The sequence below is a fragment of the Desmodus rotundus genome, chromosome 4 (assembly GCF_022682495.2).
Source record: "Desmodus rotundus isolate HL8 chromosome 4, HLdesRot8A.1, whole genome shotgun sequence".
Taxonomy (NCBI): Eukaryota; Metazoa; Chordata; class Mammalia; order Chiroptera; family Phyllostomidae; genus Desmodus; species Desmodus rotundus.
The window spans coordinates 67,222,750-67,244,495 of record NC_071390.1 but is presented as its reverse complement, the minus strand read 5'-3'; the positions used below and the strand labels follow the sequence as shown (position 1 = coordinate 67,244,495).

At 44.3% G+C, this 21,746-nt stretch overlaps 1 protein-coding gene across 1 annotated transcript in view; it reads left to right on the top strand.

Moving 5' to 3' along the window:
* The window catches only part of VSTM4 (V-set and transmembrane domain containing 4), a 114,877-nt gene that overhangs the window by 52,102 nt on the left and 41,029 nt on the right, over positions 1–21,746 (top strand). The window contains exon 4 of the mRNA XM_053923431.2: positions 7,591–7,698. Within this exon, the coding sequence (XP_053779406.1) occupies positions 7,591–7,698 (108 nt within the window). The remainder of the gene's footprint in view (positions 1–7,590; positions 7,699–21,746) is intronic.

Here is a 21,746-nt window from a genome sequence, read left to right as displayed (position 1 = left end):
GGGTGGGGTCTCCAAGTAATATAAAAATATAAAGTGCACTGTGAACTCATTTTATCACAGATTCTTAAGGAGTTTGGGATTCTGGTAACAGTTTGAAAACCTTAAGCAAGGGATTTTTGACCCATTTTAGAATCACCAGGGGATCTTTGAAAACATTGCTATCTGTACCACATTTCTGGAGGTTCTGGTGGTGGTGGTAGAAGTTGTTGAAAGCTCCTCCGGTGATTCCAACATGCAGTCAGGCAACAGGACAATGATTCTAGGCTGGTCTCAGACCAGCAGCATAAGCATCAGTGTCACCTGGGAACCTGTTACAGATGTACTAGTAGGACACTACCCTCACCAAATCAGAAACTCTGGGGTGGTGCCCAGCCATGGGTTGGTGGGGTGCTGATATAAGCTCCCACTTGAGCTTTGGGGCAGTGATTCTCAACAGGAGGCAGTTTTGCCTCTCCAGGGGACATTGGTCAACACGTGAACTTATTTCTGATTGCCACAGCTAGCATTTTGGTGCTATTGGCATCTAGTGGGTATGTGCACAGCGTACAGTACATAGGGCAGCTTCCCACAACCGAGTGATATGGCCCCTAATGCCAAGCATGCCAAGCTTGAGAAACCTTGTCTTCAAGTGAGAAAAGCTGCAAAAATATCACAAACTGGTTGAGGACTGTGACCACAAGCAACGAAAGAATGGGCTTTGTAAGTTCTCAGGCAGAGTCTTTGATCAGTATAAGACTGATTAATGTTAAGAGGTGATCAGGAAATTGAGAAGGATTATATCTAGTGAAGGCAGGGCATTTACTGATGAGCATGACCTTGTCAAAAGAATCTTAGGAAATGTGTGTGCCTTGGGGCTTCACCATCCTATTTTGTTAACTCAACAGGCATGTGGAGGAAGCAAAGCTTGCCCTAGGTGAGAACACTTGGAGTTGAACCCATCCGTCCAAAATCTAGATAAAAGCAGTGGGTTGAGATGTTTTCTCTTAGAAAAATGTCACCATAATTATGAACTTAGTTTGCCAACCCTAAGGTGTCACCCAGGTAGGCCATTAGGATTTACTTTTTTGTGCTGAAGTCATAAATATACATTGTGTTCCTCAGATTGCACTTTACTCTCACAGTGATCTTTGTATTCCCTGCTTTTTGCCTGCATATATTGTAGCTGCCTCTTTCTTTATTTGATGACCTTCTAGAAAAATAATCTCAAATTTCTTCTCTTAGCCCTTCATTCAGTGAATGTCTGTTCATTAGCAAAACGCAAAAGTTACTTGACTCCTCACAGGGTGAAGCAGTAGAAAAAGTGATCTAGCCTGTGTTTCCGTGATCCAGGCACTGTGATGGAGGGCAGTCTTGCGGGGCCCTAAGGCAAGTCGCTGAAAACTGCGATGGGGGAACCTTTATCATAAGATGCATAACAATCTCTGCAGGTTTGTTAGTAGTAACCCAGACTCTGTGCTCCCCTCTGAGAGTCAGATTATTACATTTAGGAAAAGACCCCATAATTTGCACTTGGTCAGGGCTAGAGGTGTTTTCAATGACCAACACTATATATTTGGAAAGACTGTAGCATGTGACAGACCTAAGTAGGCCTAGGAGGAATGAAAAATCACCACGTGAGAAAACTACACTGTGGGAAACTGTAGCCTGGGAAAATGCCTGCCTGGGAAACTGCCTACTGACCCTACCCAGGGCAAACAGATGCCCGGCTAAGATTGGGGTCTGGGGTTGGCCTATCTGGCATAACAGGATGCCGCTTTAACCCGAGATCTGACAAGATGTATCAAGAACAATGGTCAGCAGAAATGGCACCCAGCAACCAGCTCTAGCCAATCAGACTCTGACACCCCAACCACTTACCCTTCATGGGTTTTTGTGCTTAAAAACCCTGCCTTAAGAACAACCAAATGAGTCTTAACCTCTCTTGGTTGACTCCCCAACCTTACTATGTTGGCCCCACTTTACCCTCTTATTCCCAGCTAATAAACCCTGCTCCTTGGCTTGCTGTGTTCATCTAGTTTCTTGAGCGACTCTGACCTAACAGCATGTAGTCCCCATACACCTTGCAGCATAATCAGCATCTCTGAGACACTTTGTTTAATTAATAATATTTTATAATTCATGTGTGGCTACAGAACATCAGGGTTACTCTCTATTTAACTCTACACAATATCTGTAGCTCAACATGCCCTCTCATCTCAACACAGAAAACTAGGTCCCTCTGAAAAGCAGACTCTGCATTCTCACTCTGCACGATGCCTCAGAGCAGCTGTTTCCACAGTTCTTTTTTTCCGATGATTTCGGCATCAGTTTCCCTTGGGTTTTGCTTTCTGAACCCAGCCACAGTGTTGGCGAGGTCAGGGGACAGGTGAAATTCCATGGTGCCTGCTCCCAGGCCTTTGCCCTTTTGTTCCTGAATTGGAGAGCTGCAGTAGGGCTTGGCGGTGGATATCCATCCATCCTCCTGGGTTTAGCTGGGCCTGGCTGTGCACAACAGCACAAAGAAAGGCATTGTTAGGCCTCTCAGGAGATGCTGGGAGGAGTTAAAATCGCTCTGGGCTGTTGCTCAGGTATTTTGCCCCAAGCAGGATGATATTATAGGCTGGATAAGAAATAGCAGAAGTACACAGTTTTCTCTACAGAGTTTTGATCTCCTAGGCATTGGCCTTTGCTCTGGAAATGTAGAGGACTGACATTAACTTTCTAGATTCAGTGGTTTGGGAGCATTGTGTTCCTTCATTCTTCTGAGGAATGCTGGGGTCACCAGGATTCAGAGCAGCTCTGATACCCCTGCAGGCCTCAGGGTTGCCCAGCAACAGGTGCTGTCTGACTTTTTGGTGGGCTACTCTTCTTGGCCTATCGTGGCTTGGCTTTGTGGGAAGTCAGGAACTGGCGTGCAAACACTGTACACCCCATCTCAGCCTCCCAGCCTTGTGATCATCACTCCAGCCCTGTGATCATCACTCCAGCCCACCAGCCCCACCATCTGCTTCAGGGAGGCCTGCGCTGGTGGCTGTGGGAGACATTTTCTGTGTGGCAGCTTGCAATTGAGCCTAAAAATGACATGGGTGCCTTTGGAAGTGCAATGGCAAAAGACAAAAGTGCAGATGAATTCAGGGAATATAATACGATTTTTGGAATTATTTTCAGTGTGCGGATAGATGCGATATTTTAAAGGGGCATCCCAGATATAGTTATGTGCAGACATTTTGTTAAATTTATACCTGAAGGCTTATTAATCTCTGGACGAACACTGTTTGGCTGGGTCTCTTTAAAAACCTTTGAGCCAACATTTATAATTATAGAGGTTTTTACCTAAAAGTTAAAGGCATCAATCTGGCTTTCCAGGCCCAGAATGGCTGCCTGTTAGGCAAGTCACAGGTTTGCAATAGCTCCCCCTGTGGAAGGTGGCCCTGGAATTTTAGGAGTTTGTGACCTTGGCTTAAACGGTTCAGGACTTAATCTTTTTTTTTTTTTTGCATAGTCTTTGTGCAGCGAAAGGAAAGCTGGGAACAAAGGGAAAAATGACAACTTTTGGGTAATGGTTGCTGCCCAATCTAGGGAAACCCAGGTTTGTTTGTTTTTTTTTTAAGCTTTTCTTCTGTAGGTCCACACTTTTTAAGGTTCACATTGCTTCAAGAACACAACAGAACACAGGCACAATTCATCTGAGGCCTGGAGGGACTCACACATGGGCAGCTGGTGCCTGCTGGCCAGTGTCCACAGCCCGGAGGGCCTGTGTGCTTGGTGGTCTGCTGAGCCTGCCAGACTGCCCAGATGTTTTATGATTCTGTATCTGTGGCTGCCTGTGGAGAGCCCCCTTTGTGCCATGTTGAGGAGGCTGTGATCTGAAACCCCAACATGGGCCTCTGCCACAGATGTCTACATTATGTTTCTAGGGACACATGGGAGATTCTCCCCATGGCCTTGTCCCTCCTTGGTTTCTGCAGTCCTGGAACTAAGGAAAGAGTTCTGATGAAGTGAGCTTGTGGATCACATCGTTTTGCTCCAGTGGCGAAGAGTAGGGCATTTTTTGTCTATTCCAAGAATGAAACTGAAGCCAAATTTTCCTTTTCTTTTAGTCCAGTGGCCCAATGGAGAGGGATTTTGCCTCTCCAGAATCCCTTTGAGACAGATGTATGTGCACCTGGCCCACGTCTGTCTGCGTGACACTGACCACACTGTTCCCCATCCTCTTGTTCCAGACATGGCTCTACAACCCTATTCCCAAAGAGTCTGCTCACGGGGTAGAATCCAGGACTGGTCACATGTTCTCCATATTCTGGCCCAGCCTGTGTCCTGTCATGTAGCCTGCTCTATGACCTCTGCTCTGTCTCTCAGAGTTCCATGTTTTTAAATGGAGGCCCAAGCCTCCCTCCTAACTCTGATCACTTGTGGAGTGCTCTACCATATTAATCTTCAAAGCCCACACATCCAAGACACAAGAATCTCTATGGAAAGGCTGTTTTAATTTTGGTTGTAGGAGAGAGTTTTTTCTATTTCTGTCTCAAACTCCTCATGTGCCATTGACCAATTCTAGTTCTTTAATTGGGCTTTGCCCCCACCATCCCCTGAATTAGCTTTACCCCAGGACTTTTCTAGTAGCTTCCTAGTGGGAAAACCAATGGGTGTCTTCTTGTAGCACCTACTGCTATTAAAGACTCTCTGCTACAATATTCTGCTCTCTTGGCTTCTAGAACTCTCACTCTAGTACCTCTCTGCTTCTAGGACTGGCTCCCAGCTCCCTCTGTAGGAGACAGTACCCTGCTCCCTTAAAAATTAGTGTAGGTACTCTCTTCACTTACAATATTGTCTTGTTATGCTTCCCACGTATTTTTTCCCAGGCTCTTAAGTTTTCATGAACAGAACCCTACTCAAACTAGCTTAGACAAAAAAAAAAAAAAACAACTGACTGAGCCCTAATACCATGGGAGGAGCTCAAGGCCTCAGCTACACTGGGCTTCTCTGGGGCAGAAGCTGTGGAAGGAGAACATGTGACAGGAAACTGAGTGGCAGGAAACTGAGATGTCTGATTCCATCCCATTCTCCCTCCTCTCTCACTGACTATAAGCCTTACCTGCTTCTCCAGGCTCACCGTGGAAGCCTGCCACCCGCCACTCCTGGCATGCTTACTCGTTCAGTTTAAGCACTTACCTAACTGCTTGTCCAAGTCCCAAGGCCTTTGCAAAGGTGAATTCCTGCTGACCAAGCAAGTTTACTTCTCAGAACTTAATCTTAAGAAGATAATGTGAGAGATGCATTACGATTTAAGCTTATAAATGTTCATTATAGGATCATTTCCTATACAGAACTGTTAGAAACACTTTGAGTGACCAATAAGATATTAAGTCACTCATTAATATGATAAATTTTTATCACATTTTTTAAAATACTTCAGAATAATTTCTTGAAGACAGCTTAATGAGAAAATGATATTTAAGAAAAAGCAAGATATGAAACTATAGGATTTTAATTTACAATTATATATGTATACATCATAATGGACACCAAACGTTAGCAGTACTTATCTCAGGGTGATGGAGGTTGAATGCTTTTCTTCTCTCTATATATATTTATTTTCTCTATACATTTTTGCATTTTTTCTGTGTTATTTAAAATTTGACTCAGAGCAGAGTTCTAGTCATCTGGGAATCCCCTCTCAGCCCTCCCAGGCTGGGTTGTCCCTTCTCTGCCTGTTCCTAGTATTGGGCACACATTCCTATTGTTGTCGGTACCATGCAGCCTCTGACTTCTTGATGAGAGGACCTCTGGATGTTCATTGTTATATTTCTCATATCTAGGAGTGTGCTGAACATGGCTGATGATTGATGTCTATTCGCTAAAGAAATTTAAGTCAGCAAAACATTTTTGCTAAGTTCAATCATTTGCCAAGTCTAACTATCTGTGGCATTTTGCTGCATAGAAGGTTAAAATAAAGCTTTTGGCTTTCTTTTCCACCTTTCAAGCATTTTACCAGATTGGTGATAGAATTGATCATTGGAGTTTGAGAAATGGGTATGTATTGTTATGGGCTGGATGTTTGTTTCCCCCCAAATTCATGTTGAAATCCGAACCCCTGATGTGATGGTGTTTGGAGGTAGAACCTTTGGGAGGTGATTATGTCATGAGAATGGAATGCCATGTGTGGCATTAGTCTCCTTATAAGAGGAGACCCCATGAGAGCTTGCTTGCTGTTGCTCTGTTCGCCATTTGAGGATACCAAGAGATGTTTCTAAGCCAGGAAGAGAGCTCTCACCAGACAGCCAATCTGCCAGCACCTTGATCTTCTGAGAAAGAAATGTCTGTTACTTAAGCCACCCAGTCTATTAAGACATATGTGAACATGTTTTAACTATTTGAACTTAAAATTTATTTTGAGAAAATTGTAGATCAGCATGTACTTCTAAGAAATAGAAGATAGATGTTTTGTACTGTTCAGTATTCTGTACCTAATTTCCCCCAATGGTAACATCTTGAAAAACCCTAGTATAATATCACAACCAGGATGTTGACATTGATATAGCAAAGACACAGAACATTCCCATCACTACGAGCATCCCTTAGAGTCAAACCCATTTTCCTCCCACTCCCTCCATAAAACCATACTGTATATAATCTTTTGGGATTTTTTTTACTCAGCATAATTCTTTGGAGAGGTTACTGCATGTATCAGTAGTTTGTTCCTCTTTATTGCTGAGTAGTATTCCCTGGTGTGGATGAACCACAGTTTGTTTAACCATGCCCACTGAAGGACCTCTGTACTGTTTTTCAGTTTGGGCTGTTATGAATGAAGCTTCTATAAACATACTTGTATAGATTTCTGTGTGAACTTAAGTTTTCACTTCTCTGAAACAAATGCCCCGGAATGTAACTGCAGGGTCGAATGCTAGTTCGTTGTAGGAGTGTCTTTTAAGAGACTGTGGCTTTAGCATTTTATATTCTCAATGTCTGACTGACCTAGTTTATCTGTATCCTTGCCAGAATTTGGTATTACCGCTATATTTATTTTACCTGTTCTGATAGCTGTGGTATATTTCACTGTGGTTTAATTTGTGCTTTTTCAATGGCTAAGGAAGTCAAACAGCTTCTTCTGTGCTCATTTGCCACTTGTATATTCTCTTTGGTTAAGCGACTGTATGTTTCTGGTTAAGCGACTCTGGATGTTTCTGCCCATTTTCTAATAGGATTATTTATTTTTTACTGTTGAGTTTTGATAGTTATTTATATTCTAGATACTAGTTCTTTGGTCAATTTATGGTTTGCAGATAGTTTCTCCCAGTCTGTAGATTGTCTTTTCATTCTATTCATATGGGCTTTTATATAGCAAAATATTGTAATTTGATAAAATCAAATGTAACTTTTTCTTTTATGGATGGTCCTTTTGGTGTCAAGTCTAAAAATTCCTTGCTTAGTCCTACATCCCAGAGACTTTTCTTCTAGGTTTTTTCTAAAAGTTTTCTAGTTTATGTTTACATTTGAGCTTGTGGTTCATTTTGATTTGATTTTTTGTAAAGTGTAGGATGTTTATTTTATTTGGCGCATCTCCTCTGATGTGCGTCATCTTGGTAATCACCACCGTGTCCTTGCTTTCAGATCTCTACGTGTATGCCGTACTCGTGTGCTGCATCGGGATCCTCAGCGTTCTGCTGTTCACCCTGACCATTGTCTGGCAGTCTGTGTTTAGCAAGAGGAAGTCCAGAGGTAAGAGAACAGAAAGCTCATGTCTGGAATGGGAGCACAGCTAAACCACCGACAGCAGAAGAACTCTGGGAGAAGTGTCAACTTGGTTGAAAAAGGTAGCATGAGTCAGGAATTATGTATCTGTGACTGGTCAGCCAAGTGAGCAAAATGTGCCTCCCTTGCACTCTGCTAAAATCGACTGTGATCACTGTTATCTTTTAAACCCTCTTTTTTCTTAAATCCCTTCCTTCCTTCTTCTGTTTTAAGGGCCCTTACCTCTGTCATTCTCCCAGAAGAGGCTATGGGTCAGATGAACCTGAGTTTGATTCTGGCTCTGCCAGTTGAGACTGAGTTTTTAGAAACTTTCCTTAGCCACTCTGAACTTCAGATTCCTCATTATGAAATTCAGTGGGATTGATGCCATCTTACTTAGATTGAATTTTGTTGGAGTGTTTATAATTTAAGTGTAGTGCCCAGTGCTGTGCCTGGCAAGCAGGTAGGATTATTAGAGCTTTTCTCTTCCCTTTCTTCCCAACTAGTCTGAGGGTTCCCTTGTTCTTGTTGGTGTCCCTGGTCCCTTGGACTGCGCTTTCCCTTCTCACTTTACTCTTTCTTCTTAGTGACTCATTTTCTCTCCACAGTTACTATCTGCTTTCTGTCTCTAGTCCTCCTCTCACCAAGCCCCAATGTCACATTCCCACCAGCTCCTGTACATTTCTTCTGAGCAATCCTCCCTGCAACCCCTTTCAGAATTTCTGAAATTGATGAGGACCCTGTAGTTCCCTAAGAAGATCTGGGTCAGAAATGGGCTTGAACATTACACCATTTTGGTTCAAAGGATGACTTTTCACTTACCAGCTGATGACTTCTCCACCTTGCCTTATCTTTCCCATTTAAATAGTAGAGAAAACAGTAATATACCAGCCTCATAAGATTGTTGTGAGGTTTAGGTTTAAAAACAAACAAACAGAAACCCTTAACACATTCTGGCTCCTTGTAAATGTCTTGTATTTATGATAACACATAGTTAGAGTTATACATAATTACTCTTACCCTAAGGTCATAAAGTTAGGAAGAGTTAGATTCGGTGGTCACAGCTTAGTGGGACAGTCAAACAGGGAAACTGAGCAGTGTTTCCAGAGGGGACTCTCAGAGGTTCAAGCAGGGTTAAGGGAACCTGGGAGAGTGGGAGGAGCAGGTACTCATGGATCAGCACCTGTGGGAAGCTGTTTCCACCCTAGACCTTGGGGGACAAGAGGGGGAGAGGTTCCTGGAACTTGTAATAACTTCAGCTGTGGGAGAAGTGTCACCAAGAGGAACCTTAGAAGAGGAACTTAGGCAATGATAAACCAGGAGGCAGCAGGGAGGGAGCCAGCAGCTTATATTCCTCAGCCTTTCCCTATCCCTTCCTCCAGATGTTCCACTGTGGCTTCAGGCCCACCAACCAGAATTCATAGAGCAGTGCCTAGAAGTCATCCCCCAGGGTCCTGAGCATGGTGGAGAAGGGTGGACAGGGACCCAGAGAGGTTTCCCAGGACACCCAGAACACTGAGCGCCTGTAGATGGAGTGAGGGTGGTAGCCAGATCCTTCTCCTCCCCAGCCTGTGCTCTTCCCACCAGGCTCTGTGTGTGACTCTGCACTGTGCTCCGAGAGCTGTGCTTCATGGTATCTGCCCCCCCCGCCACACCAGCAATTCCTGAGCTATCTGCCAGCCTGAAACCCCTGACTCCTTCTGAGAGCTCATGCCCCATGTTGCATGTGTCCCTTCAAGAGAACAGTGTGTGAGGCAGGGACCATGTGTCCGATCCATTCTCCTGCATTTCAGCTCATGATAACTGCTCAACAAATGGTGGACAAATGGGATTGGTTTCTAGCTGCTTGGCTCCCATCTGTGGGAGTTGGGAAGCCATACAGTCAGTCTCCAAGTCTGTTTTGCTCTAAAGACATGTCTGCCTAGGCTCAGGGGCATAATAGAGAATACGCTGTGAAGTGCAGGCTATGTTAGTGTTTAGGTAGTATGAGAAGAACAAAGCAAGGCAGTTCAGGAGGCAGCCTTCTCCCCCAAAGCCTCCGAAGGCAGATTGGGGCAAGCCTCACCCACAGCCACTCAGAGACTAGCTCCTAGCTGCCCTCATCTGCTCCCACTGAGTGGGCTCCAGATGGCCTTGTGTGCATAGTGCCCAAAGCCCTGCTGAGCTGCCCAGAGCTTTGCCTGAACAGCTGCTGTGGGCCAGACCCCTCACTGGCTCCTCCACATTCTGTTCTCACGTAATCCTCACCGCCAGTCTGGGTCACAGCCCAGATCACTCCCATTTGACAGACAGCTCAGCCGAGGAGCTTGAGAAAGTCTTGAAAAAGGGAGTACTCAAGCCTAAACCAGCCTGCTTCCTAGCCCCCCACATTTCTTTTTTTTTAAGATTTTATTTATTTATTTTTAGAGAGAGGGGGAGGGAGGGAGTCACAGAGGGAGAGAAACATCAATGTGTGGTTGCCTCTCACGTGGCCCCACTGGGGACCTGGCCTGCAACCCAGGCATGTGCTCTGACTGGGAATTGAACTGGCAACCCTTTGGTTCGCAGCCTGCACTCAATCCACTGAGCTATGCCAGCCAGGGCCACGTTTCTATTCAAGGAAATCTCAGCCCTCTGGGGACTTCCCTTGCCAAGGAATTTTCCTTCAACCCTCCATGGTGGTTGTTGCTGAGGTCCTTCCCAAAGAGCAGTTCGTAGCTCCTGCAGCCCCTTGGCAGCTTGGCTCTGGATGGGTACAGCTGCCTTCAGCAGGCTGGCATCCTGTAGCCCTGGCAGGACAGGTCCTGTTCCATGGAGCTTTAGTAGCCAGGCCGTAGGCGCCAGCCACTTCAAGGGCTCATAGACTGAGTGTGAATGGTGGCTCGGTATTCGCCCTCACCAGACCCCTTAAAGCAGTGCACTGTCCCAACCTTCGGGAGCAGCCCATTCACCTGGGAACTTGCTCAAACGTAAGTTCTGATTCAGTATGTTTGAGCAGTTCTGAAAGTCTGCATTTCTACTCAGATGCCAAGTGGTGCCACCACTACTAGTTTGGGGCCACACTGGGAATAGCAAGATCTTAGAGCAAATTCTTTGTAACTTTATGCTACCCAGCACTTCCTTTTACAGCAAATATATTGAAATGATCCCATTGCTATTTTGAAATGAAAGTCATAGATAAGATATGCTACTTGTAGCCACAAAAGTCAATCTAATGTTGTAACTATAACATTGGATTGGCCAAAAGGTCTGTTTAGTTTTTTCCCATAAAATAAAAGATACATTTTTAATTTTCACCAAAAACTTTATTGATTTGGATATTTTGAATATGTCAGCTATCTCCTGCTATTGGCTTCTAGTGGGTAGAGGCCAGGGGTGCTGCTAAACATCTTCTAATGCATAAGACAGCCCCACAGCAAAGAATTATGTGGCCAAAATGTCAGGAGTACCAAGAAACTTCACAAACCACTTTTGACACATTCTATCAGTCACAGCACCTTCTCCATACATTGCACAAATCTTGTTTTGCGTTTCAGCTGCATTTTTATCTTTCTTGAAATAATAAAGCATAATATGCCAAATATGTTGCATATTTTCTTTCATCTTTAATATTAAAATGGCTGCACAAAAATTCACCAATTTTGATAAGTTTTTTAAAAATGCATGTTGATATGACAGCTGTCATGATGCAATCTGAACAAAATTGTTTCGAATGAAGTTAAAGACAACTAAGCACTACTAGAGTCATCATACAGAAAGAGCCATCATATAGAAAACAACTAAATGAACTTTTTGGCCAACCCAATATAAAGGAGAAATAAATGTGAAGTAATTTATAACACAATAAAAGATTCAGTATTAAGTCTCTTCTTTTGAATGTTGAATTTTAGAGAAGACAATATCTCTAATCCAGTTGCCTTCAGGGGGTGGGCCTTGGACTTTGAGAAGGCTTTTTCCAGGTCTGATGCTTCATCCCTTTAGTTGAAGAAAATTAGGCCTCCAGGAATCCCTGGGGACAGGCCCAGTAGAACTCTGCTTTCCTCCTATACTCTCTCTGGCATGGAAGTCGTTTTATTAGGTCCCCTTTTCACAACCAGGAAAGTAGGGGCATGCAGAGCACAGGTGAATTGCTCACATATTGTACAGAACCCTCAATACTGTCACTTCCAGTTCCAAACTGTGTGTGTCCTCTGCAGAACTTCCGCAGAAGCAACCCTCATGTAGTCCTGTCCCCATTGCAGGCAGGCATGGGAGGGTGCAGACACCTTTGTGATGCTCTGGACAGCAGCCCTTGGCTCAGAATCTGTGGAATTTCAGGAGCAGGTTTGTAGGTAGATTTGCAGTGAGGAGCCCTAAACCTCCATTGAGGCCTGGATTATAGGACCCTTCACAACTGGTTTTCTCAGTGAAATTTAAAAACAACAAAGTGATCTGAATGGAGGGAGGGGATCTGATAAGTATGAACTTGTTTCAGGTTGGTTCTAAAGATGCAACTTAGAGCAGCTGCCTTTCTTGTCATTGAGTGAGCTCTTACTCAGAGCACACACACTGCTAATTCCAAAATGTTGCAGGTATCTGTTGCTGCATAAGAAACCATCCCAAACACAGTGGCTTTAAACATTTATTTCCTCAAGATTCTGCAATCTGAGCTGGGCTCAGCTAGGTGGTTCTGCTGGTAGTCACCTAGAGTTTCCATGTGGACTCAGTCATCTAAAGTGGAACGGGGCTAAGATCCAGGATGGTGCCACTCTCAGCGCTGGGTCCCACCTCTGACACACATGGGACAGCAGGGCCAATAACATTGCTCTCTGTCTCTTTCTGTCTCTCCCTCTGGTCTCACCAGCAGGGTGGGTGTCCAGACTGCCCTACTTGGTAACTCCGGACTCCAAGGGCATGCCTAGCCTGGCCCATGGCACAGTGCTCACTCTGCCACATTCTATTGGGTAAAGCAAGTTGTGATGGCAACCTAGACTCAGGGGAAGGTTGGAGAGTCCAGGTCTTTGGGGGAAGAGTGTCAAAGATTTTGTGGTCACCTCTAAACCACCACACAAAGAAAACTTGGTTGCTGTCTTTCCTCACTAACAGACCCAGTGGGAAGCTCCCAGCTCTGGATGAACGAGGGATACACCCCAGTCCCTCAGGAGGCCAGGATGTAATTGTGACCACTTTGGGCCCTGAGAGCTGGTGGTATTCGGGCATTCTCCAGGCAAGCAACTAGTTCCCTGGGAGCACCACACCATTTGTGCCCAAGCAGGGAGAGGTTGTGGCAGTGATTCCAAAGTGGCAGATTTCAGCAGGTACCAGAGTAAGAGCTAGGATAGGGCACATGTCTTATGTGGGCTCTACCCCAAAAGGCTGCTCCTTTTATTGGTTAACTGTGGGAGGTCATGGCTCTCACTGGGGCAGTCATGCAATTGTGGGCCAAACCACCATGCGTCCAAATAAAAACTAACAGCACTCCTATAATTCAAATATAGCATATTCTTACACTTAATGCATTATAACAAACTTGCTTCATCTTGATTTTAAAGCCATATAAAGTGCATAGAATAGTGCTTGGTATGTGGAAGGCCCAAGCCTTACTAGGAACCAATAGCAGTACAGACCCCCTTGTTATATTGATGGTTTCTGATGTTACTATGCAAGGGTAGGTTTGGTGGGCCTTGTATATCCTGACCACAGAAAAGCTGTCCCCTGCTGCCTATGTGGGAGCCAAAGAGCCTCCAGGTTCTCAGGCTGCTCATATATATGTAGAAAGCAGAGGTGAGCCCAGTACCAGTTCTCCCACTTCCTCTACAATATCTGTATCTGTCTGAAAGGGGACATCAGAGTAGCTGTCACCTCTCCTGCTGCAATCCCCCCACTGAACCGTGAGATAAAGAAAGCCCATCCCAGAAGCCAGGCACCAGAGGGTGAGCCCCTCGGCCCTCAGCCCCGACCTTGCATTGCCATTTCCTGGGACACCCATCGTTCCCATGAGCTGGAGTTAATGGCATCCCTGTGTTGCTTGCCAAGCACAAAGATATTTTCCTCTACCCTCCCAAGCTGTGACTCTCTCCCTGTTTTTTGTTAGTGCCAACAGCCTGGAACTGCATCCTAGGGCCTTTGCAGCTCAGAGTCACCTGGAAACACCAGCCCTGGTGGCCCAAGGCTTAGCCCTAAGTTATTCTAGTAGTTCCCCAAGCACACTGGTTCCCAGAGGTCTTTCCTTTTGGGGAAATTAGTCCAGACTCATTGCTTTGGGGTGGCCCCAACGATCTGTCAACCTTCTGTATCTAATCTTTTAAAACAACAGTTTTGAAAGCACACTAGAACCACATAGGGAACAGCCCAACCCTTGTCTCTATGCTCCATGTTCACTTGGACTCCGTGTAACTTGTGTTAGCACCAGAGCCAGGCCTTCCTAGGGCCTGCTAGACAGCTACAGCCTCCTGCCTCAATTTGCTCTCAGCTGTTCTTCAGTGGCCATAGGATCAAAAGGTCTGGGATCTTTTCTCCTAGAGCTATGAGAAAGATGGAGCTGGGGAGCTCTCTCCCACTCACAGGCACGTGCATAAGGTGAGGCTGCAAACCTCAGACCAGAGTGTCTGTGGATGAGGAGTAGAAGGGTGACTCCTGGGCTTTGAAAGAATGGAGAACTCACCAGCCTGGTGTCAGACACTCGGTGACCCAAGCATGAGCTCTCCTCTCCAGGAACTTATGCGATGAAAGCTTGTGTGCAGAGCAAGTGGACAGGCTCACTGGCTCTGCTGCCTTCATTGTGGGGGCTTGTTCCACCCCCCCCACACACACACACACAGGAGCTGAATAAACACAGTGCTGGACCTCAAGCCTGGATTCAAGCTCCTGCACTTACAAGCCTGGCTTCTCAGGCCACAGGCATCCCCACTGTAAGATGGGAATGAGAGATCCTCTTACTTTCCAGTGCTATCAGAAACACTCTTCCAGGTGCTGTGTGGTAGCCAGTCCTGGGCATAGGTGGCTCCAGGGAGCACATTTTTCGACAAGCTGTTCACCTTTCCAGGTTGCACCCCTCTGTCATGGTCATGAGGACTGTGGGATCAGCCACTTCTGCCACCAGGGCACATGAAATGTCTGGAGGGAGAGGCATGTGTGTAACTGGACATTGTTTTAGCATTACACTTAAAAAGGTATAAAGAAACAGGAGAAATTTATTTTATTTAATCCAATATATAGAAAACATCATTTCAATAAGTAACACTATAAAGATTCTGGATGACATATTTTACACCCCCCTTTTCATACTAATGCTGAAATTCAGCACGATCTCACTTGCAGCATCTCATTTTGGACTAGTCACATTTTCAGTGCCTGATAGCCACCGGGGTTCATGACTCTGTGTAGGACAGCATGACTTCAGATAGACAACTTTATGTGCTGGTGCTTTCACTGAATGGCTGTGGTCACAAAGTAGCTCTTCATACCAAGAGAACAGGAGGTAGAAAGCTTAGTTCTCCTCAGCTTTCCACTCGGTGACCCAGAGAGACAGTCCCACCTGTCCTGTAAATGCTGGCCTGGGAACATTGCTGGGACAGGATGTTTTCAGAAGAAAGCTGGGCTCCTGAGCACGGCATGGTAGGAGCCCGATACTTGGCAAAGGAAAGGGCTGGCCAGAAGAAGGGCACGTGTAAGTTCTGTCTGTCCCCCCAGGCTGCAGGGCTCCCTGCCTGTACTGAGGCTGGAGGAGGCCAGGGTTATGCAAATACCTAGGGCCCTGTGCTGGGCTGCCACAGTGCTCACTATGAGTGCAGAACATTCAAGTAAACAGAGCAGAAATATCCACAGGTCTTATCTCAGTGTCACCACAAGGCCTGAGGGTCTGCAGGTGGTGTGGGGAGTGGAAATGTTATGGGAAGGTCAGCCACCATTGGATGCCCCAACACTGCTACAAGGCTGCTGCCACCTCTATCAGCTATTGGGGGGTGGTTGTGATGACAGGGACAGGCCCAGGTGGAGATGAGAAAGCTTTCAAGCCTAGACATGTCACCTGGGAGGGTGGCCATGTGGTGGAGGCTAGGAGCATTGTGGCTGAGGAGGCTGAGAAAGTGTGGCCCAGGGCCTGGTACTCACAGGTATCTTTCTTTCGGGTAAGATGAGATCAACAGTCCTTCCTTTTAGAGTCTTCAAAGTCCTAAAGATCAAAAGATCACCATTAAATTGAACTACATCCCACATTTTCATTTCTGTGCAGAATGGTTGCCTTGCTTGGAGCTGGGGACTTCAGAGTCAAGTGCACTAGGTGCCAGGCTATGGGCCATGGTGAAACACTAGCTCCAGGATCACCCCTTCATTGGCTTTCTTCTTCTGGTCTCATCTCCCCACTCTTCAGTGGGTTTCCTGGGATCAATTCCCACACAGACTGTTTGCACTTGAACCTTGATCTTCAGGCTCTGCTTCTGGGGGAGCCCAAGCTAAGAGAGGTTAACACATATATGTAATCAGCACTGATTATGCTCTGTGTACTTAAGAGGGATCATGGTTGAGGTCTATGGCTCAGATGCCTGAAAGTCTCACCTTTGGTGTTCAGGATTACTTTTGGCCCCTTGGGTAGTTTTTTAAAGGGACACAGGCCCTACATTCACCTGGTTGAGAACTTACAAGCAAGTGTTGGTGGAGGTGCATCTCCTGTGTCTGGCCCTGACCACCCTTACCAGGGTCATGGTCCTTCCAAGTCAGTCCCCAAGGCCAACTATTACAGGAACCCCTCTGCTTCTCCCTGGGTTCCTGATCTCTAGGCTGCTCACATCACTACCGCTGTAGTGGACTTCCCAAAACAGGGCAGCCAGTGCAAGGCATTCTGTAGGGCCCAGTCCCAGCTCTGCTTTGTGCCACTTGTGGCACAGTAGGCCAGCATTTCTCTGTGAGTCTCAGTTTCATCTGTTGGAACCCTACCCTCAGCTGCCCAGTGTCTCTGGAAACAGAGAGGAGTAGTTACACAAGAACTCTCAAGTCAGTTTTCTCCCATCCCATGTGTACTAGTTGCTCAGGCTGCCAGTGCAAAGCTTATAGGTGGTCGTCCTCTTATGTGGTCTCCTCTGTGCATGTTTCCTTCCCAGTCTCTTCTCGTAAGGACACCAGTCATATTGGATTAGGACCCATTTTAACTTAATCACATTTTTTTTTTATTGTTATTCAATTACAGTTGTATGTCTTTTCTCCCCATCCCTCCACCCCACCCCAGCTGAACCCACCTCCCTCCCCCCTCTCCACCCTCCACCTTGGTTTTGTCCATGTGTCCTTTATAGTAGTTCCTGTAATCCCCTCTACCCACTGTCTCCGCCCCCACCCCCCCACCCCCGCCCTGGCTATTGTTAGATTGTTCTTAACTTCAATGACTCTGGTTATATTTTGTTTGCTTTTTCCTTCTATTGCTTATGTTCCAGTTAAAGGTGAGATCATATGGTATTTGTCCCTCACTTCCTGGCTTGTTTCACTTAGCATAATGCTCTCCAGTTTCATCCATGCTGTTGCAAAGGGTATAAGCTCCTTCTTTCTCTCTGCTGCGTAGAATTCCATTGTGTAAATATACCATAGTTTTTGGATCCACTCATTTGCTGATGGGCACTTTGGTTGCTTCCAGTACTTGGCTATTGTAAATTGTGCTGCTATGAACATTGGGGTGCACAGATTCTTTTGGATTGGTGTTTCAGTGTTCTTAGGGTATAATCCCAGCAGCGGAATTACTGGGTCAAAGGGCAGTTCCATTTTTAGTTTTCTGAGGAAATTCCATACTGTTTTCCACAGTGGCCTCACCAGCCTGCATTCCCACCAACAGTGCACGAGGGTTCCCTTTTCTCCACATCCTCTCCAACATTTGTTTGTGGATTTGTTTATGCTGGCCACTCTGACTGGTGTGAGATGATACCTCATTGTGGTTTTAATTTGCATCTCTCTGATGGCTAGTGATGCTGAGCATCTTTTCATATGTCTCTGGGCCCTCTGTATGTCTTCCTTGGAGAAGTGTCTGTTCAAGTCCTTTGCCCATTTTTTAATTGGGTTGTTTGTCTTCCTGGAGTGGAGTCCTGTGAGTTCTTTATATATTTTGGAGATTAGGCCCTTGTCTGAGGTATCATTGGCAAATATGTTTTCCCATACTGTTGGTTCTCTTTGTAATTTGGTGCTGTTTTCTTTAGCCTTGCAGAAGCTTTTTATTTTGATGAGGTCCCATTTGTTTATTCTTTCCTTTATGTCCCTTGCTTTAGGGGATGTGTCTGTGAGGATGTTACTGCGTGGAATGTCTGAGATTTTCCTGCCAATGTTTTCCTCAAGGAGTTTTATGGTGTTACGACTTATATTTAAGTCTTTTATCCATCTTGAGTTTATTTTCGTGTATGGTGTAAGTTGGTGATCGAGTTTCATTTTTTTGCACGTAGCTGTCCAGATCTCCCAACACCATCTGTTGAAGAGACAGTTTTTGCTCCATTTTATGCTCCTGCCTCCTTTGTCAAATATTAATTGATCGTATAGACTTGAGTTTATTTCTGGGCTCTCTATTCTGTTCCATTGGTCTATGTGCCTGTTTTTATGCCAGTACCAGGCTGTTTTGATTACAGTGGCCTTGTAATACAGTTTGATATCAGGTATTGTGATCCCTCCTGCTTTGTCCTTCTTTCTCAAAATTGCTGCTGCTATTCGAGGTCGTTTATGGTTCCATATGAATTTCTGCAATGTTTGTTCTATATCTGTGAAATATGTCATGGGTACTCTAATAGGGATTGCATTGAATCTATAAATTGCTTTGGGTAGTATGGCCATTTTGATGATGTTAATTCTTCCAATCCATGAACATGGAACATGCTTCCATTTGTTTGCATCTTCCTTAATTTCTTTCTTCAGTGTTGTGTAGTTTTCTGAGTACAGGTCTTTTACCTCCTTGGTTAGGTTTATTCCTAGGTACTTTACTTTTCTTGTTGCTATATCAAATGGGATTTTTTCCCTGATTTCTCTTTCTGCAGTTTCGTTGTTGGTGTACAGTAATGCCTTTGATTTCTGGGTATTTACTCTGTATCCAGCTGTTTTGCCAAATTCATTTATTAGGTCGAGTAGTTTTTGAGTGGAGTCTATAGGGTTTTCCATGTACACTATCATGTCGTCTGCAAACAGTGACAGTTTCATTTCCTCCTTTCCAATTTGGATGCCTTTTATTGCTTTTTCTTGTCTGATTGCTGTGGCTAGGACTTCCAATACTATGTTGAATAGGAGTGGTGAGAGAGGGCATCCTTGTCTAGTTCCTGATCTTAGTGGGAAAGCTCTAAGTTTTTGTCCATTGAGTGTAATGTTGGCTGTAGGTCTCTCATATATGGCCTTAATTATGTTGAGGACTGCTCCCTTTATTCCCACTTTGCTGAGTGTTTTTATCAGAAATGGATGCTGTATCTCATCGAACGCTTTTTCCGCATCTATTGATATGATCATGTGATTTTTGTCTTTGCTGTTGTTGATGTGATGTATTACGTTTATTGATTTGCGAATATTGTACCATCCTTGCATCCCTGGGATGAATCCCACTTGGTCATGGTGGATGATCTTTTTAATATATTGCTGGATGCAGTTTGCTAATATTTTGTTGAGAATTTTAGCATCTATGTTCATCAGCGATATTGGCCTGAAGTTTTCTTTCTTCGTTGTGTCTTTATCTGGTTTTGGGATTAGGATGATGTTGGCTTCATAAAAAGAGTTTGGGAGTCTTCCATCAGTTTGGATTTTTTCGAATAGTCTGTGAAGGATAGGGGTTAGCTCTTCCTTAAATGCTTTGTAGAAATCTCCTGTGAAGCCATCTGGTCCAGGGCTTTTGTGTGTTGGGAGTTTCTTGATGACTGCTTCAATTTCCTTTGCTGATATTGGTCTGTTCAGGTTTTCTGGTTCGTCTTCATTCAGTTTTGGAAGATTATATTTTTCTAGAAATGTGTCCATTTCATCTAGGTTTTCAAATTTTTTAGCATACAGGTCTTCATAGTAATTTCTTACGATCCTTTGTATTTCTGTGGTATCAGTTGTAATCTCTCCACTTTCATTTCTAATTCTGTTTATTTGGATCCTCTCTCTTTTTTTCTTGATGAGCCTACTTAAAGGCTTGTCGATTTTGTTTATCTTTTCGAAGAACCAGCTCCTGGATTCATTGATCCTTAGAATTGTGCTTTTAGTCTCTATGTCATTTAGTTCTGCTCTGATCTTGGTTATTTCCTTCCTTCTGCTTGCTCTGGGCTGTCTTTGTTGTTGTTCCTCGAGTTCTTGTAGGCATAGGGTTAGGTTGTTTTTTTGAACTGTTTCTAACTTCTTAAGGTAGGCCTGTATTGCTATGAACTTCCCTCTCAGGACTGCCTTTGCTGTGTCCCATAGGTTTTGGGTTGTTGTCAGTTCATTTTCATTTGTTTCCAGGAAGTTTTTTATTTGTTCCCTAATCTCATTCTTGACCCATTCATTTTTTAATAGCATGCTATTCAGTCTCCATGTTTTTGAGTGTTTTGGGTTTTTACCCTTGGGGTTGGTTTCTAGTTTCATACCCTTGTGGTCAGAGAAGATGCTTGATATGATTTCAATTTTCTTGAATTTGTTGAGGCTTGCTTTGTGTCCTATCATGTGGTCTATCTTTGAAAAAGTTCCATGGACACTTGAAAAGAATGTGTATTTTGCTTCTTTGGGATGAAAAGCTCTGTATATATCAGTTAAGTCCATTTCCCTAGGGTATTGTTAAGTGACACAATATCTTTGTTGATCTTTTGTTTGGAAGACCTGTCCATTTTTGATAGTGGGGTGTTAAAATCCCCTACTATAATTGTGTTGCTGTCAATATCTTTCTTGAAGTCCTCCAAGATTTTCTTTATGTATTTGGGTGCTCCTATGTTGGGTGCATATATATTTATAATGTTTATGTCTTCTTGGTGGATTCTTCCTTTGAGTATTATGAAGTGACCTTCTGGATCTCTCTTTATGGCCCTTCTTTGGAAGTCTATTTTGTCTGATATGAGTATTGCTACCCCTGCTTTTTTTTCCTGTCCGTTTGCTTGGAAAATTTGTTTCCAGCCCTTCACTTTCAGTCTGTGTAAGTCTTTTGTCCTGAGATGGGTTTCTTGTAGGCAGCATATGTGTGGGTCATGTTTTCTTATCCATTCAGCTGTTCTATGTCTTTTGATTGGAGCATTTAATCCATTTACGTTTAAGGTTATTATCAATAGGTAGTTATTCATTGCCATTATTTCCTACCTGTGTTCCTCTGTCTTTCTCTTTTCCTTCCTTTCCTTAAAGCAGTCCCTTTAGCATCTCTTGCAGAACTGGTTTGGTGGAGCTGTGTTCTTTTAGACTTCTTTTGTCTGGGAAACTCTTTATTTGGCCTTCTATCTTGATTGAGACCCTTGCTGGTAAAGTAGTCTTGGTTGCAGGCCTCTGGTTCTCATTACTTGGAATATTTTTTGCCATTCTCTTCTGGCTTGGAGCGTTTCCATTGAGAAGTCAGTTGCTAACCTTATTGGGGCTCCCTTGTATGTTACTTCCTTTTTCTCCCTTGCTGCCTTTAAGATCCTCTCTTTGTCTTGGAAATTTGCCATTTTAACTATGATGCGTCTTGCAGTGGGTCTCTTTGGGTTCCTCTTGCTTGGGACTCTCTGTGATTCCTGGATTTGGGTGATTTTTTCTCTCCTCAGATTAGGGAAATTTTCCATCATTACTTTTTCAAACAGGTTTTCTATCCCTTGCTCTTCTTCTTCTCCTTCTGGCATTCCTATTATACGGATATTGTTACGTTTCATGTTGTCCTGCATTTCCCTTATTGCCTCTTCATTCTTTCTGAGCCTCTTTTCCTTTTCTTGCTCCTTCTGGGTGTTTTTTTCTACTTTATCCTCCAGCTCGCTGATCCGATCCTCTGCTTCATCAAGTCTGCTTTTCATTCCTTCTACTGTGTTCTTCAATTCAGAAATTGTATTCTTCATTTCCTCTTGGCTCTTGTTGATAGTTTCTATTTCCTTTTTCATGTTGATATAGTTTGCAGTGAGTTCATTGTAGTTTCCTTGTAGTTTCTGGTAGTTCTCTTTGAGCTCAGA